The sequence below is a fragment of the Dasypus novemcinctus genome, chromosome X, assembly GCF_030445035.2.
Source record: "Dasypus novemcinctus isolate mDasNov1 chromosome X, mDasNov1.1.hap2, whole genome shotgun sequence".
Classification (NCBI taxonomy): Eukaryota; Metazoa; Chordata; class Mammalia; order Cingulata; family Dasypodidae; genus Dasypus; species Dasypus novemcinctus.
In genome coordinates this window covers 46,967,786-46,987,058 of record NC_080704.1, presented here as the reverse complement: position 1 = coordinate 46,987,058, position 19,273 = coordinate 46,967,786, and the positions used below count along the sequence as shown (strand labels likewise).

General features: G+C 36.8%; 1 protein-coding gene across 8 annotated transcripts in view; it reads right to left on the bottom strand.

Moving 5' to 3' along the window:
- The window catches only part of USP9X (ubiquitin specific peptidase 9 X-linked), a 143,286-nt gene that overhangs the window by 45,925 nt on the left and 78,088 nt on the right, over positions 1–19,273 (bottom strand). For 4 of the 8 annotated variants that reach the window (XM_004467327.5, XM_058292216.2, XM_058292218.2 and 1 more), the window contains 4 exons: positions 18,989–19,195; positions 16,989–17,125; positions 15,042–15,175; positions 2,282–2,369 (listed from right to left, as the gene is read on the bottom strand). In XM_004467327.5, coding sequence (XP_004467384.1) covers positions 2,282–2,369; positions 15,042–15,175; positions 16,989–17,125; positions 18,989–19,195 — 566 coding nt within the window. Of the gene's footprint in view, positions 1–2,281; positions 2,370–15,041; positions 15,191–16,988; positions 17,126–18,988; positions 19,196–19,273 lie in introns of all 8 variants that reach the window. The other 4 variants (XM_012528543.4, XM_012528546.4, XM_012528544.4 and 1 more) reach the window with 1 other exon arrangement.

Here is a 19,273-nt window from a genome sequence, read left to right as displayed (position 1 = left end):
CATCTCCTTTTACTCTGAATGTTAACTTGATAATTTTTAGTTAACATAATGGTGGCACCATGCCCAATTACAAAGAAAGCTGCATGAAGTTATGTTAGGTTTCCTCTCCATTTCCAAGATTTTGGATCTAAATTTTAGGGTCTTTGATTATCTCATAGAATTGCTGAATTTGAAGAAGGCTTGTAGCATCTACTCCTATCTAATCCCACCCATCCTTAATTTAAAGATGAGGAAAATGAAGTCTGGTATAATAAAATGCAGTTATTTTCAAAGTTTTCTCTTTTTTAAAGACAGCAACAGATCTTTCTTCAAACAAAATTCACATACAGAAGTCCAACGTATAAAATAGAAGTGGCAATGCCTCTGTTGTTAGAAAGAAGGAGAAAGTAAGGAAGGAGAAAATGGGGATGAAATTCCCCACTTTTAGTCCAAAACCTTCCAGGCACCTCACCTCTTCAGACGCCCTAAGTCTCCAACATATGTATGAAAAATTACTAGTGTAATAGAAAGAGCGTAGACTTCAAAATCAGACCTACTTTAGAAAATCAACTCTCTATCACAGACTGGCTGTGTGATTTCAGACTGGTTACTTTAAGCAATCTGAATCTCTATTTTCTTATTAAACAAATGGAAATAATACCTGCTTCACTGTGTTGCTATGAGGATTAAATTTAACTATCAAGTGTTTAACACAAAGTCAAATATACAACTGGCACTAAATGTTAGGTTCCTTTTCCTTGAGTAAATTGCTATAGGTCACATAGATAAATACTAATAGAGCAGATACCAGAATAGATTATAAGAGGTCCTCTGATTCTAAACTTGGAAATGGTTTAATAATAACCATTTTTCTGTCCTAGTAAACCTAAGGGATAACACATGTCAATTCCATAACATTTGCTCACTATGGCAGAGATTCTCAATTTGGGGAGACAGGTCCTTCTATCTGGGTGGTTAAAAACCAAAAACCAACAAAAACTTCACTGTAAACAAATGTCAAATTTCTTAAAAATATGGTGGCTACAATTTTTCAAGTTAAAATGATTAAATACTTATATAAATGAGCATATAGTTCAATAAATAGAATGTAATTAACACATAAGTGAGCATATAGTTCAATAAATAGAAGTATGTAATTAACACAGCTCAAGAGTACAAACCAAAATAACAAATGTAATCGATTTTCTGAAGTGCTGATAGTCTGGGCATTTTACCTTAGCGCACTTATGATCCAAACAGGTTCTTCTGCTATGTGATATGGTTTTGACTTTATAAGAAAACACTCAAAAATTTTAACAACAACAACAACAAAAGGCATTTTATCCAACCTTGGACTATTTTGGCTTTGGCTTAGTGGAATGAACTTCTTTTTCTTATCCCCATCAGAAGTAACATTATTAACATATGACTTAAGATAGCCTTTGTCAGTCCTTGTTAGCATAACAAGACAGCAGAGGATTCAAACCACCCTGTTGGTGTGCTGGCCCAAGCAGTCTTTTGCCCTACTTTCCTCAGTGCCCATGATATCATTAATATCAAAATATGTCTGTCAAAACATGAAAATGGGGAAACGGACTTTGGCCCAGTGGTTAGGGCGTCCGTCTACCACATGGGAGGTCCGCGGTTCAAACCCCGGGCCTCCTTGACTGGTGTGGAGCTGGCCCATGCGCGGTGCTGATGCGCGCAAGGAGTGCCCTGCCACGCAGGGGTGCCCCCGTATAGGGGAGCCCCACGCGCAAGGAGTGCACCCGTAAGGAGAGCTGCCCAGCCGGAAAGAAAGTGCAGCCTGCCCAGGAATGGCGTCGCCCACACTTGCCCTGCCGCTGACGACAACAGAAGCGGACAAAGAAACAAGACGCAGCAAAAAGACTCAGAAAACAGACAACCGGGGGGGGGGGGGGGGGGGGGGGGGGGAATTAAATAAATAAATAAATCTTTAAAAAAAAAAAAAAAACATGAAAATGAGCCTTTAAAAATAAACTCATTTCTAGTGTAAAAACAAACAAAAAAAGCCTATTAACATTTAAAATGTTTTCTCTTTAAATACTGCAAAGAAGAAAAAAAGGTAAAATATTTAGAAATATTTAGTAACTTTAAAAATATTTAGTAACACCCACATAGGGAAATGTCATATGGATTTTAGGCAATGAATTTTTAAGTGGGAAATAGTCAACGGCGGGGGATGCGGGTGGTGGTGGTAGCAAACCACCTAACAAAGATGTAGCCATACAACACATTAACTCTGCCTTAAACAGAAGAACACTTATTGTTTAAAACAAACCTAAGAAAGTTAAGCCGTTCTTGGACTTCTTGCACATGACTATATCTACTTCCCAGTCTCACAGTTTGTGGGTCGTAGTCTTCATGGTCTGCAAATTAAGAAAAATCATATCAGGAATTACACATATGGAAACCCACATCATTGTTGATTTTAACCAAAGGAAATTAAGTCAGTAAAAAAGTCATTTTTATCATTAAAAGATAGTTCTTTGAGAAGATTAATAAAATTTACAAACCTATAGCTAGACAAAGAAAAATGACACAAATAACGAAAATGAGAAAAGGGGGATAAAAAAAAAGTCTAAGAAAATACTTTGAATAATGTCCAGCAATAAATCAGATTACCATGATAAAATGCACACATTCTTAGACACATGCAAAACTACCTACACTACCTTAAGAAGCAATAGAAAATCTCAACACACCAATTACTAGTAAAGAGACTGAATCAGTAATCAAAGAAATCCCAACAAAGCAAAGCCCAGGACAAGATGGCTTCACAGGGGAAATTTATGAAACATTCCAAGAAGACATTATTTCAATTCTGCTCAAAAGCTTCCAAAAACTCGGGAAAACGGACTTTGGCCCAGTGGTTAGGGCGTCCGTCTACCATATGGGAGGTCCGCGGTTCAAACCCTGGGCCTCCTTGACCCGTGTGGAGCTGGCCATGCGCAGCGCTGATGCGCGCAAGGAGTGCCGTGCCACGCAAGGGTGACCCCCACACGCAAGGAGTGCGCCCGTGAGGAGAGCCGCCCAGCGTGAAAAGAAAGAGCAGCCTGCCCAGGAATGGCGCCGCCCACACTTCCCGTGCCGCTGACGACAACAGAAGCGGACAAAGAAACAAGACGCAGCAAATAGACACCAAGAACAGACAACCAGGGGAGGGGGGGAAAATAAATAAATAAATAAATCTTTAAAAAAAAAAAAAAAAGCTTCCAAAAACTGAAGAGAAGGGAACACTCCCAAGTTCATTTTACAAGGCCAACGTCACTCTTATACCAAAGCCAGGTAAAAATACCACAAGAAAACTACAGAACAGTATCTCTTATGAATATAGATAGGTGCAAAAACCCTCAAGAAAATGCTAACAAACAATCCAACAGCATATTAAAGTAATTATACACCAAGATCTTTGGGATTTATCCCTGGTATTCAAGGTTGGTTGAAAATAAGAAACTCAATGTAATATACCACACATTAACAGAATGAAGGGGGGAAAAAAACTATATGATCATCTCAATTGATGCAGAAAAGACATGAGACAAAATACAGTACCCCTTTTTGATAAAAACACTTCATCTTCCTCAACACGATAATAGGGCATATGTGAAAACCCCACAGCTAATATCCCACTTAATGCTGAAAGACAGAAAGCTCTATGATCAGAAATTAAGACAAGGATACCCACTGTTACTACTGTTATTCAAGACTGTACTAGAAGTTCCTGCCACAGCAATTAGGCAAGAAAAAAAAACAAAAGTTATCCAAACTGGAAAGGAAAAAGTAAAACTTTCCTTATTTGCAGATGACATGATCCTATATATACAGAAAATCCTGAAAAATCTGCAACCAAAGGAGCAGGGTACAGGATCAACAACCAAAAATTGGTAGTGTTTACAGAGGAAATCAAGAAAAAATTCCATTTATAATAGCAACTGAAATCAATCAAATATCTTATAGTAATAAATCTAACCAAGGACGCAAAGAACTTGTAGAGGCAAAACTACAGCACATTGCTAAAAGAAATCTAAGAAGACTAAATAAATGGAAGGATATTCCATGTTAATGAAGTGGAAGACAAAATACTGTTAAGATACTAATCTTATTCAAAACGATTTATAGATTCAATGCAATTCCTATAAAAAACCCAAACAATTTTCTTCGGAGAAATGGAAAATCCAAACATCAAACATATGAAAGGGAGGACTTCTGGGAAGATGGCGGAAAGACACATAACTCTCTTCTCCAGAAAAATGGCTAGAGGACAGGCTGAAACAGCCTGGGAAAAGATCTTCTAGGGTTTAGGATACCAGGCAAAGGATGGACACCACCCAGAGGAGAAAGAGGGCGATCTTGACTACAGAACTGAGTTGAAACCAATAGCTGCTGCTGCCGGCACTCTCCCCACAATAAAGACACTTTAGAATTCTTAAGCTCTAGGTCTGCACCTACAAAGGGGGCTCCAGGGATCCACCACCCCAGGAAAGGGGAGATTGGGACACAGTCTAAGGCTGACTCAGCTTCTGACCCACAAACTTTTTCTGCTGTGTCCCACCAGCCCTTTGATACCTTGGTTTGCCCTGGGATCCCCCAAAGGAATCCTAGCCATCTGCCTCTCTTCTAACCTGGACTGACTGTTGAGGACACACTTCCCCAGGAAAGGGGAGAGAAAGGGACACAGCCTAAGGCTGACTCAGCTTTTGACTCACAAATTTGGTCTGCTGAGTTCCAGGAGCCCTTCCAGGCCAGGTTGGGCCACACCATAGTTTCCCTTGGGAGCCAGTAAGGGGCTAAAGATATATGACTCTCCCAATCTCCTTCTCTACAAACCAGGACTGCAAGTTAAAGACTCAGAGGGGAGTGGAAACATTTACTACCAAAAAAGGAGGGGGCTGCTAGAGCAGACTGGAGAACTGTCTCTAAGTTTGAATTACAAGGCTCTTCGCCTCTAGGCAGGAAGCTCTATCACACTGATCCTGTCAGTATTGCAATAAATACACTCAGGTACTAAACTGAGAGCTGCCAAAGAGTGTCATCTTAAATATAAGTGAGAGAAGCATTTTTCAGCCTTTATAGCTTCCCTCCCCCAAGGCCTTCAGAAGTGGGCCTGCAACCAATTACTGGGTCTAAAGCCCAATTTAAAGCAACTAGCAGGGACAATCCTAACAATCCAGGTCAAGCCCATAATCAAGAGCAGTGGTGACACACAGCCTCCTGCCACTAAATCCCTACAAAAGAGAAAGAAATTGAGCATCTGAGTAAACTACATCCTAATCAGATGCCTCAATTTCAGAAAAATTATGAGCCATACTACGAAAATAGAAGACATGGCCCAAGAAAAATAATATATCAAAGCCCCAGAAGAGAAGCAGGATTTGAGAGTACTAATTAGCGAGATGCATACAAATTTCCAAAATCAAATTCAGTCGAAAGACAATATGGCTAAAGAGATAAACGACCTCAAGACGACACTGAGGGAAGTAGACATGGTTCAACTGACAGAGAGTCCATCTACCATATAGAGGGCCCAGGGTTCGATCCCCAGGGCCTCCTGGCCCGCATGGTAATCTGGCCCGCGCACAGCGCTGCGGCGCGCAAGGAGTGCCATGCCATGCAGGGGCGTCTCCGTGCAGGGGAGCCCCATGTGCAAGGAGTGCGCCCTGCAAGGAGAGCCGCCCGACATGAAAAAAAGCGCAGCCTGCCCAGGAGTGGTGCCACACACATGCAGAGCTGACACAGCAAGATGACACAACAAAAAAGAGACACAGTTTCCCAGTGCCGTTGGGTAATGCAAGCGGATGCAGAAGAACACACAGCAAAATGGACAGAGAAAGCAGACGGGGGGGGGGGGGAGGAGAGAAATAAAAAATAAATCTTAAAAAAAAAAAAAGACATGGAGCAAACAAAAAGAGTCTGAAATCCTGAACAGCAAAGTAACAGAGCTCATGGTAATGAAAGTCACAATAGGTGAGATTAAAAAATACATTAGAGGCATACAATAGCAGACTAGGAATGACAGAATAATAAGTGATACTGAAGACAGAACACCTGAAATTGAAGAGAGAAAAGAATGGAAAAGTGAAGGAGACTTGGTCCAGTGGTTAGGGCATCCGTCTACCACATGGGAGGTCCACGGTTCAAACCCTGGGCCTCCTTGACCCGTGTGGAGCTGGCCCATGCGCAGTGCTGATGCGCGCAAGGACTGCTGTGCCACGCAGGGGTGCCCCCATGTAGGGGAGCCCCATGCGCAAGGAGTGCGCCCCATAAGGAGAGCTGCGCAGCACGAAAGAAAGTTCAGCCTGCCCACGAATGGCACTGCATGCAAGGAGAGCTGACACAACAAGATGACGCAACAAAAAGAAACAGATTCCTGTGCCGCTGACAACAACAGAAGTGGACAAAGAAGAACACGAAGCAAACAGACAGAGAACAGACAATGGGGGGGGGGAAACGGGTAGAGAAATAAAAATTTTTTAAAAATTTTTTAAAAGAGGTCTTTCCTTTAAAAAAAAAAAAAAGAATGGAAAAAATTGGGTAGGGGCTCAAGAGTTGAATGACAACATGAAACACAGCAAAATATGTGCCATGGGAGTTCCAGAAGAGAAGGGAAAAGGAGCAGAAAGAATATTTCAGGAAATCATAGTTGAAAATTTCCCAACTCTCATGAAAGAAATGAACTTACATGTCCAAAAGTACACCATACCCCAGTCAGAATAAATCCGAATAGACCCACTCTAAGACTCAGAATGTCTTAGAATGTCAAATGTTGAAGAGAAAGAGAAAATTCTGAGAGCAGAAAGGGAGAAGTAACCCATCACATACAAGGGACACCCAGGACGACTCAGCACAGACCTCTTTTCAGAAACCTTAGCGGTGAGAAGACACTGGTATGATACAATTAGGATACTGAAAGAGAAAAACTGCCAGCTGAGAAATCTTTATCCAGCAAAACTGTCCTTCAAATATGAAGGTGAGCATAAAGTATTCACAACCAAACAGAAACTAAGAGAATTTGCAAAACAGAATCCACCGTTGCAGGAAATACTAAAGAAAGCCTTAGAACTTGAAATAAAAAGACAGGAGAGAGAGGCTTAAAGGAAAGTATAGAAAAAAGAATAGCAGAAAGGATAACCAAAAGAGTAAAAAGACGGACAAAAATATGATATTACATAAGAAAACCAAACAATAAAATGGTGGAAGTAAATAATGCATTTATAGTAATATAATTGAATGTGAATGGATTAAATTCCCTAATCAAAAGATATAGGCTGACAGAATGGATAAAAAAACATGAGCTATCCATATGCTGCTCACAAGAAACGCACCTTAGACCCAGGGATACAAACCGGCTGAAAGTGAAAGGTTGGAAAAAGATACTCCATGCAAATAGTAACCAAAAAAGAGCAGGGGCAATTATATTAGTATCAGACAAAACAGACTTTAAATGCAAAAAAAGTTATTAAGAGATAAAGACCATTATATATTAATAAAAGGACAATCCGCCAGGAAGATAGAGCAGTCATAAATATCTATGCACCTAACCAGGGTGCCCCAAAACACATGAGCCAAACTCAGGCATAACTAAAGGGAGAAATAGACATCTCTACAATAATCACTGAAGATTCTAACATCCCACTCACATCATTAGAAGGAAACAAGAGACTTTGAACAATATGATAAACAAGTTAAACCTAACAGACATATACAGAACACTGCATCCAAACTCAGCGGGTTATACATTCTTCTCAACTACCCATGATCTTTATCCAGTACAGACCACATGTTGGCACATAATGAAGCTCTCAATAAATATAAAAAGACAAATTACACAAAGCACCTTCTCAGATCACAATGGAATGAATGAAACTGGCAATCAATAATAGACAGGAAAAAAGGAAACTCACAAATGCGTGGAGGATAAACACACTCCTAAATAACCAGTGGTTCAAAGAAGAAACTGCAAGTGAAATCAGTAAAATAGAGACAAATGAAAACAAGAACACAACTTATCAAAACTTATGGGATACAGCAAAGGCAGTCTTGAGAGGGAAATTTATAGCCCTAAATGCCTATATTAAAAAAGAAGAGCGAGCTAAACTCAAAGATTTAACAGGAAAGAAACTAGAAAAAGAAGAGCAAACTATTAATAAAGACTAGAGCAGAAATAAATGAAACAGAACAAGAAATCAACAAAACCAAAAAATTGACAAACCCCTAACTAGACTAATAAAGAAAAAAAGAAAGATGCAAATAGTCAGAAATGAAAAGGGGGAAGTTACAATTGACGCCAAAGAAAGAAAAAGAACCATAAGAGGATATTATGAGAAACTGTATGCCAACCAAGCAGACAACCTAGATGAAACAAATTCCTAGAAATGCACAATCTACACTAACACTACAAGAAATACAAGAACTTAACAAACCAATCACATTTAGAGAGATTGAATCTGTCATAAAAAAATCTCCCAGCGAAGAAAAGTCCAGGACCAGATGGCTTCACAGGTGAATTCTAGCAAGCATTTTAGAAAAGAATTAACACCAATCCTACTTAAACTCTTCCAAAAAAATCTGAAGAGGAGGGAAAAGTACCCAACATACTTTATGAAGCCAGTATCACCCTAATACCAAAGCCAAATAAAGATACTACAAGAAAATTACATATCAATCTCTAATGAACATAGATGCAAAAGTTTTCAACAAAATACTTGCAAATAGAATCCAATAGCATATCCAAAGACTTCTACATCACAACCAAGTAGGATTTATTCCTGGTATGAAAGGCTGGTTCAACATAAGAAAATCAATCAATGTAATATATCACATTAACAAATTGAAAGAAAAACCACATGATCATCTGAATCAATGAATGCACAGCATCTTTTTTTAATAAAAACACTTCAAAAGACAGGAATAGAAGGAAAATTCCTCAGTCTGATAAAAAGGCATATACGAAAAACCTACAACCAACATCGTACTCAATGGGGAAAGGTTGAAAGCTTTTCCTGTAAGATCCAGAACAAGGCAAGGACGTGCACTGTCACCATTATTATTCAATATTGTACTAGAAGTTCTAGCCAGGGTGATAAGACAATTAAAACTCTTCATTGTTTACAGATGACATGATCCTGTATTTAGAAAATTCTGATGTATCCATGACAAAGCTACTTGAGCTAATAATGAGTTCAGCAAAATGTCAGGATACAAGATCAACCCGCAAAATTCAGTAATATTTTTGTACAGTAGTACTGAACAATCTGAGAGGGAATTCAGGGGAAATTCCATTTATGATAGCAACAAAAAGACAATACCTGGGAATTAATTCTATGAAAGAAGTACAGGACCTATAAGCAGAAAACTACACAATGCTAAAAGAATTTTAAAAAGACTTAAACAAATGGAAAGACATTCCATGTTCATGACACTTTGCTGAACTCATTTATTAGCTCAAGTAGCTTTGTCGTGGATACATCAGATTTTCTAAATACAGGATCATGTCATCCGTAAACAGTGAAGAGTTTTACTTCCTCTTTTCCTATTTGGATGCCTTTAATTTTTTTTTTTTGTCTAACAGATAAATGGGACCTCTTCAAAATTAAACACCTTTGCACCTCACAGGACTTGGTCAAAAGGGTGAAAAGGCAGCTGACTCAATGGGAGAAAATACTTGGAAATCACATGTCTGATAAGTTTAATATCTAGGATATATGGAGATGTTACAACTCAACAATAAAAAGACAACCCAATTTAAAAATGGGCAAAAGACTTGAATAGACATTTGTCCAAAGAAAAAATACAAATGGCAAAAAAAAAAACTACATGAAAAAATGCTAAACATCACTAACAATTAGGGAACTGCAAATCAAAACTACAATGAGGTATCATTTCACACCTATCAGAATGGCCACTATGAAAAAGACAGAAAGAACTACAAGTATTGGAGAGGAAGTGAAGAGATAGGGACACTTATTCACTGTTGGTAGGAATGAAGAATGTTACAGCCACTGTGGAGGACTGTTTGGCAGTTCCTAAATAAGTTCAATACAGACTTGCCGCGGGATCCTGCAATACTATTACTGGGAATATACCCAGAACTGGGAGCAGTGTTATGAACAGATATCTGCACACTGATGTTCATAACAGCATTATTCACAGTGGCCAGAAGATGGAGGCAATATAGCTGTCCATCAACCAATGAATAGATAAACTGTGGTGCATTCACAAGATGGGTTATCATGCAGCTGTAAGAAGAAATGAAGTCATAAAGCTTTTGACAACATGGATCAACCTGGAGGACTTACGTTGAGTGAAGGAAGCCAGACACTAAAGGACAAATACTATATCACTACATTACTATGAACCAAATATATTAACATATTGCATGATTCAAAAAATTTTTTATATTTAGTATTTAATTGAGAAATTTAATTGTTTTTATTCAACTCTGCTTTCTTTTTATATTTTAACTACTGTTTATATTTTCAATTATTAAATGCACAAAATAAAGTGAAAAAATAATAAAATAGAAGAAAACAACCCTCACATATATGCCCAACTGATTTTTGACAGCAGGTCAAAGACCACTCAATGGGGAATGAATAGTCTCTTCAACAAGTGGTGGTGGTGGTGGAAGGAAACGGACTTGGCCCAGGAGTTAGGGCATCCGTCTACCACATGGGAGGTCCGCAGTTCAAACCGCGGGCCTCCTTGACCTGTGTGGAGTTGCCCCATGCACAGTGCTGATGCGCGCAAGGAGTGCGCCCCATAAGGAGAGCCGCCCGGTGCGAAAGAAGGTGCAGCCTGCCCAGGAATGGTGCCACCCACACGGAGAGGTAACAAGATGACACAACAAAAAGAGACACAGATTCCTGTGCCACTGACAACAGAAGCGGACAAAGAAAACAAGACAAACAAGACGCAGCAAATAGACAAAGAGAACGACAACCGGGTGGGGGTGGGGGTGGGGGGAGAGAAATAAATCTTTAAAAAAAAAAAGTGGTGGTGGAAAAAACTGGATCTCCATTTGCAAGAAAAAAGGACCCATATCTCATACCACATACAAAAGTCAATTGAGGATGGATCAAAGACCTAAATATAAGCCAGAACTACAAAACACCTTGAAGAAAACATAGGAAAGCATTTTCAGGATCTTGGTTTAGACAATGGTTTCTTAGACATTAAAACCAACAAAAGAAAAAAATAAAGGGAACCTTATACCAATTAAATACTCATGAGTCAAGTTCAGCCTGAGACTAAAACAAGCTACATAACAGGAGAAATTATTTGCAAACCACATATCTGATAAAGGTTTAATATCCTCAGTATATAAAGAAGTCCTTCAACTTAACACAAAGACAAACAATACAACTGAAAAAAATGGACAAAAAATGTGAATAGAAATTTCTCTAAAGAAGATATACAAATGGCCAAAAAGCACATGAAAACGTGCTAAGTATCATTAGTCATTAGGGAAATTCAAATTAAAGCCACAGTGAGCTAACATTTTACACTCACTAGGAATGGCTGCCATTTTTTTTTTAAAAAAAAGGGAAGTTACAACCGTTGTAGGAGATGTGGAGAAACAGGAGCATTGATTTATTGTCAATGGGAAGGTAAAATGGTGCAGTTGTTGTGGAAGACAGCTATGCGGTTCATCAGAAAGTTAAGTATACAATTACTATATGACCCAGCCATCCCATTTCTAGGCATATATCCAAAAGAACTGAAACAGGGACTCAAACAGGTATTAGCACACGAATGTTTATAATTGCATTATTCATCACAACTGCCAAAAGGTGGAAACCACCCAAGTGTCCATCAACTGACGAATGGATAAACAAATGTGGTTATTACACACATAAGGCAGTATTTTCATCCTTAAAAAGGAAAGAAGTAAAACCCCAGACTGAAAGCTGTGGAGGGGAAAGAAGGGAGTAAGTTGTGGCTCAAATGCTACAGAATTACTGCTAAGAATCAGTAGATTTTCTTGAATAAATGTTTCTCCATTTGATGTTATCTCCTTAGGACAATTTTCAGAGACCTTAAATGATTGCTTTTTATTCTTTTTCCTAATTAAATGGCTATTTGTTGGGGAGAGGGTCCTGCAAGTATCTAACTTTCTTTCCCCCGTCCCAGGCCCAGAAACAGCCATTGCTCCAAAGAGCTATAAACTGTAATAAAATGGATACTTGCATATATTTTTAAAAATCATACAGAAACCATTACTTCACGGCTACTATATGGGAATGTGTCAGAACCACTGAACAAATCTAGCCCAGAATCTGCACCCTAGTAGAGGTTGCTGAATGACACTCATTGAGAACCTTTTTTTGTGAAAAATATTCCTAAAAACTGTTGGTACCAGATCTAAGAGATTGGGAAAAAGTATGGAAAATGGCAATCCTTAGAAAACGGAATGTAGTAATGTGATTTACAATTAAGACAAGTCTTCCAACTTTATCTGGAAACCAAGAAAAAAAAAGATAAATGAAACTTTCATTAAGTATTCAAGTCAGAACAATGATTTCCAATGAGCTAAAATTTGAGTAAAAACTGGAATGTGGTTTATACTTTGTTGTATGCATATATAAGAAAAAATATTTTAAAAACAATTTAGGAAGTACTAGTGCCTGAGGAAAGATGCGACCATGAGTAAAAGTTGGAGAGAATTTTAGTAAGTTTATTCCTTTACCTAAATAACACAAAGCAGGAGGTGTAATCAGGTCACTATGCTATTGAGGAAATGTTTTTTTCCAAAGCTGAAGATGTTACTGGAGATGAACTACAGGCAAGACAATACTTTATACTGGTAAAATGGTTATTAGAAATTGAAAATATCCATGAACTGTGGAAACCTGATGCTATCCCTCCTGCATAATGGTTCCTGCTTAATGGGATCCATTCAACATTTTTATTATACAGAGGTAAAAACCATAATTTTTTTTAGAATTGCAAATTCAGAAACATCGGTGGTGGATATTACCACAGAAGCGATTTTAAGTAGTGAAAATGCAAAGAAAGAATAAAAAGGAGAAAAAAATAGTGAAAAGTTTACTGTAGTAGAATTTTACTAGCTTTAAAAGTTACTTTTCCTCCGTATTTATCTGGAGACTGATCAGTGTTAGTGAGAAGTGTATGTAAGAGGAAGAAAAAGGTTAGGAGAAACAGAAGATACAAAGTCAATGAATTCAGTGGACATATTAATGGCAGCTAAATCCCAAGTGCTTAACTATGTGTCAGGCACTGTTCTAGCATGAATAACTTGCCCAAGGTCATATAGCTATAAAACGTTTGAGTCAATTTTCACACTTAGGCAATCTGACTATTTGCATTTCTTTGTGGAGATACAGACTATACAGTGAGGAGAATCAAAGAATGGAGACATCCTTGTGACTATGAAATCTGAGATACAGTAATAACTCAAGTCAATTTGACTAAAGAGAATGCCCTAGTGAGGTTGAACCACACATGCACCATTTCCTGATTGCCTCCGCAATAGCGTTCCCCATGTCTGACAATGAGATTAAACGAAACACTACCTGCAAACCAAGTAAATAAAAGCGAGCATTAAATCACATATGATTTACATGGCTCCACTTTGGGGGAAGGTCTGTATTGGCACTTGGGAGGGCTTTGTACCACCAAGAGATGACATCATAAAGAATGTGAGTTACATTAAATTGAACCCATATGCTTAAAAGCTTGGGTGTACTGCATGTAAATTCCATTTCTCTCATGGATTTTGGTTGCACATGGTATAGAACACACATTACATGTTTGCATGTATATAATGCCTTGCCAGTTTTATCATGCTGCTTAGAAAGAACCTAGGACTGAAATGATAAAAGATCATTTCCTGATGCCCATCAAGAGCCTGATGCTTAGATAGCCCCTTCAGCCATACAATCTATTGCCTAGGAAAACCTGGCTGGCCCAGATTAGGCAATGACAGAAGGAGAGTCAACAAAATCACTAGCGGTATTTGAAGAGTTAGTTATCCTAAAACCTTGGAAAAGTTTTCTAAAAGATTAAAGAACCTTTCCAAGATAAATTTCACCTGTTTATCCAAATTTTATATGCAAATGTATATATTGAACAGTCAAAAATATTGCAAATATCCTCGATTTTAACATATACCATTGGCGTCTGCAGATCCTACTATAGTATGTTAAATGTGTGTTATTTTTAGCAACCATTATGCTCAAATTCTATCTCTAACACTGAGTATAATGCTGTCATACCTACATGCTGAGAACAAACTTGAAACTACAAGGTGGCTATTTTTTTTTTTTGGCCTATGAATTGGGCATAAGACAGAGGGAGAATACATATTAAGAACATATCTGTGCTCTAACACACACACAGACACTAAGTGGTCACTGTCAGAGGGCAAAAGAACACTGAAACGGCTCCAAATATGGCAGGCTCTTAAAACCTGTTGAAATCACAGGAATCTTTACTTTAACATGTTTAAACAATTTCATACTCTTAAAGAACCAATTAAAACGTGTGGATTCTTATAACCTCCTTTATTCTTGTGACTTTTTAATTCATAAAGGCGAAAGCACTTATGAAACATGGACTTGAGATTATAAAAAACTGTATATATGCCAAGAGCAGACTTAGACAAAACTAATAACAGAGAATTTCTTGCAAGTGGAGTTTTCAGGAAGTTTCCTTGAAAAGCCAAAGATGGTGGTAGTAAGGAAACAAAGATCGAAAATGAGTCAAGTACATACCTAAGAAGGTAACAACCAATCGTAGTACAGGCAGGCAGAGCTTCCCAAGGTAAGGAACAAAGAGTGGAGAAAGCTAGGACTTAGTAAAACAAAAAAACTTAAAATGCTGGCCTTGAGTTTAGATTGTTTAAGATTTGGGAATAAAAGTGGATCATAAACTCATAAATGAACAAAATTTATTATCTTTCACCTTTTAAAATAAGTATATTGTCATTTCTAAGGCAATTAACAACAAATACAACAAAAAAGTTGGGAAGGGAAGTTGCTATTATTTCCCACAGTTAATTTTTAGTTTACAATACATACCTCTAGCATACAGTCTCATGCTTTCCATATAAGTTGCAAGATTTTCTGCTACCAAAGTAACTAGGGCATGATTGTGCTGAAGTTGATTGATTAAGTCATGGCGATAAAATACATGGGGACTTCGCTGAGTTTGACTGAAACGAGAAGAACTTAACAATATAAATAGGCAATTAAACTCTGTTGCAATCAAAAGAGTTTATACAATCTAAATACTCAGCTATTAATTAACTTAGTGGTTGGAATTCATAACAGAATTACACGTATGGTCATTTACTTCCTTCCATGACAATATCAAGCTATGTAAAAGGAAATAATCAATGGTTCCAAAAAAAAAAGATATTCATTCCAAAATTCTTATCTCACGTGAAAGCCATGCATCAATATTCTCCACCGTCACCCCATTGAGTCTACTTGAATGAACAATTTCTACTCCTATAGTACAGCATAGTAGTACTAACGCACTCGTGTAGGTTTACATGACAATTTCAAGAAAAACTAAATAGAAGCAGTCCTTAAGAGTCACATAACAAAGATTAAGCTATATTTGCAATGAATAGAAAAAAAAATGGTTCAAATAAAATTTTGTTAGCCATTTAGGGTACATTTTGGGATACTTGGTTTGTAGCCAAGTTTACCCTATGGGTGTCACCAAAAAGAATTTGGTTCCTTTCCAACCTCTATTGTGCCACCTTCACTGAAGCCGAACAACTTTCTCAACCACTACTATTCTGGTGAAGATGAAGCCACTCTTCTTAGGAGAGAGTACGCGTCTGCCTTTAACAAATGGACTCATTTGAAAAAGGAAAAAAACCCCAGATATACAGAGGGCCAAACATACTTGAAATAGGGTCCTCAAATAAATAAATGTTATTGCTAATAAAATACATGTCTGAATTTTTTGCAGTATTTATAAGTTTTCCAATTTCATATTTTTCCAGCCTTATAAAAAAAACGAGACAAAATTTAACTGGTAAAATCAAAACATATATATTTAGAGAAAGAGAGCTTCTTTTGACTTCTGTTTTTAAGCATAATTGTAGTAATCTAGAAATGTAAAGGATTTTGGCAATCATTTAATCTTACACAAAAGAAAAATAATTTTCTAAAAGATTAAAGAACCTTTCCAAGATTGTAGATACAAGGTTCCCACCCAGGAATCCCAACTCCATTGTGAATATTCTTTCCACTACATCTAGCTCTCTCCATATTATTTTTCCTTTTCATGTTATCAATTCCAACTCTATTACCAGAAAATACGAGGACAAATTATTCCAATAACCACAGAATTTGGCATCTAAGATAGTGTACTAAAAGACAACTATTTAACAAAAATTTAGCTGAAAGAAAATTTTAAATTATATCATCTTTCATTATTTAAAAGCCATTGCAGGCTTATTTTTGGTATTAACTTTAAAAATTAACTTAAACTTTATTTTATTTGGAAAACTTTTTTGTAACATGATACTTCTAAGTTAATAAAACATTAAGAAATATTTAAGACTAAACCAATTAAAGAAGCAAGAAAGTCTATAAAGATATACCATAAAGTGGGATAGAGTAGACACTAGGCAAGGAGGGAAATAAAGGAGGGATAAAATGAATTAAGAAATAAGATTAGTAGATATAATGCAAGCCATGAAACTGACTGGCATACTTATTGGAAATAAGAGATGATTCTGAACTTAGAACCTGAAGGCAATATTATTGGTCTTGATTCTGACACATGTCACTAATCTGTGGCTTACTTCTTCATTAGTAAGAGAGATAGATGTGACGTAGGATTCTTCTTTTGATCTAAACCAGCCCTTCTCTTAGCCTCTTCTCACCCAATCTAATTTTTTTTCCTTTAAAATTTGTTCTGACCAACTGATATGTGTTTTTTTCAATATAAAATATAAAAATATATATATATATATAAAAAGTCCTTTTCCTTTTTAAGAGCCTTACCTCAAGTTTTGAGGTGCTTCACCAAACAAACTACAAATTTCTCTAATTTGTTTCAGTGCAGGAATTACCCATTTGTCATTTGTGCGAAGTTCTTCTATAAAGCGATCTATCCACTGGATCTTTTGTGTGTCACGGTCCTTAAACAAACAATGTCAATGTTTCATATAGATCAATGCTCAAGAGAATTCTACCTTCTTACTTTGAGAATTACAAAACAGAAGTTTTGTATAAGGTGCACCACAAAGATTATGCTGTAATTTTAAAGAATTTAATAGAAAAATAAGTACACTTTCATTTCACAATGACTACCAAAAATCCAAAAAAGTAAAGCACCATTAAAAATACCTTAGTAGTACATGGACTCATATATATATATATGCATGTATGTAGGAAGGTACAGGTCCTAAGTATTAGGTACATTCATGGAAGTTTTCCAGAAGGTACGCATATTAATTTTATCCAATTTTAAAAGAAATTCTAGCATATCATAAAAGTTAGCAACAACATATAACCCCTGATTTCTAACCACAGTGAGGAACACAAATTTTGTATTTACCAATAAATGTTTTAAAAAAGCAACAAAATCAAATCATATCCACATACACACAAGAAGAGAAAGGGACAGAGATAGGCACAAACACCTACAAATTAAGAATGTTTTAAACACAAAATTATTTCAAATATGTTATTTTATTTTTCTTACTGTACTTACTTTACTCTTTCCCCTAAGTCAGTAGCAATCAGATGTGCTGGTTTGTGTACTTAATTTTGTAAGCTTAGATTACTTTAGTTGTGTGTGTGTGTATAGGAAATACATCTTTTTTAACTCCCAATGCTTAGGGTAAATTTTGTTAACAAAACTAGGCTCTTCTCTATCATTTGTGCAGTGAACGCTACATCAGTATCCATTTTTAATCACTGCATAATACTTCATTGTATAGACTATTGGGAATTATTCTGGAAGTTTCCAAGTGTTCACATCTATAAACACTAATGAATGTCCTAGTGTTTCTTCTCTCTATGCTCTTTTCAATCATTTCTAAGAAGACATTTCTATAAGTAGAATTGTTGGGTTTAATAGTGTACACATTTTTAAGGCCTTTAAAATAATTTGTTCATTATTAAATGAATCACAATCTTAGAAAAGTTTTATTTGGAGGAGAAGGCAGGAATTGAAAGTGACTTTAAAAACTGAAAAATGAAGCGGAAATGGGCAATATGTTACTAAATTCAGTGAAATTCAGTAACTTTGGATTAATGTGTAAAACAATCTGCCAGGCACTAATACTACTGGTTTAATTAAAGGAGGAGCTACTAGTTGAAATCTTGATAGCCAATGCATTGCTTTGATTCACAATTCCCAACAAGGCCGCTCAGTTTCGGGAAATAATTTAAAGTCAAGGTTATTATTTGGTATGCTGAATATTTACTGAACTGCCATACATGGGTATATAAAAAAACTTTGTTATCTTCTGAATCAGATATACCTACCTGAGCTTATTTTCTTAGTTCATCTGTGTAGCAAATACTTAAAACAACAAGTAGGAAATTAATTGTTCAGGAAAGTTCATTTTACCATGCATTAACAAGATACACAAATTACAGGGAATCTATTCTGTGATTTGCTCATAGGGAAGGCACTAAATGTTTCATTATTTGGGAAATTCTATTATAAGCAAAGAAAACCCAACTTCTCTTACCTCTATAAAGTCCCCACTATTATTTTATGATCTATTTGAAATTGGGATTTCATCACCATATATTTGACAATACTATCAGTACATAATACAACCAGTTTATACTGTCCTTTTTCTCCCAAGGAGACTAAAATGCTTTGCAGATAATACGCAATACACTTTGCTGTAGAGATGAAGAAGAGGAAAGCAAGCCAATTCCTGAACATGACTTAATAAATAACCTCCAACTATCCTGGAACTAAGCCATCCTAACTGTGAATAAGACAGGTCAGAAAAAAGTGAGCAAAGCAGCCAAGCTCTTACCTGGGAGCAACTATAATCTAAAATTTTTATGTGGGCACTGAGAGCCAGGTCCATGATGTCTACAGGCACATCATCACTGTGGGCCAAATTCCACAGAAGGTTCAACACTTTGTGTGCCATCACACCATCTTTATCATCTTCTGCAAGGCGACGTATCAGCTCAAGTAGCTTTTCACGTTGCTTTTTACTTGCATTTGTCCAACTGGCCTAGAACAAAATTTATTAGGCTGTTTTTGTCATTGCTTAAATTGTCACTGATTAACTATATCTATCTAGTTCATGAGA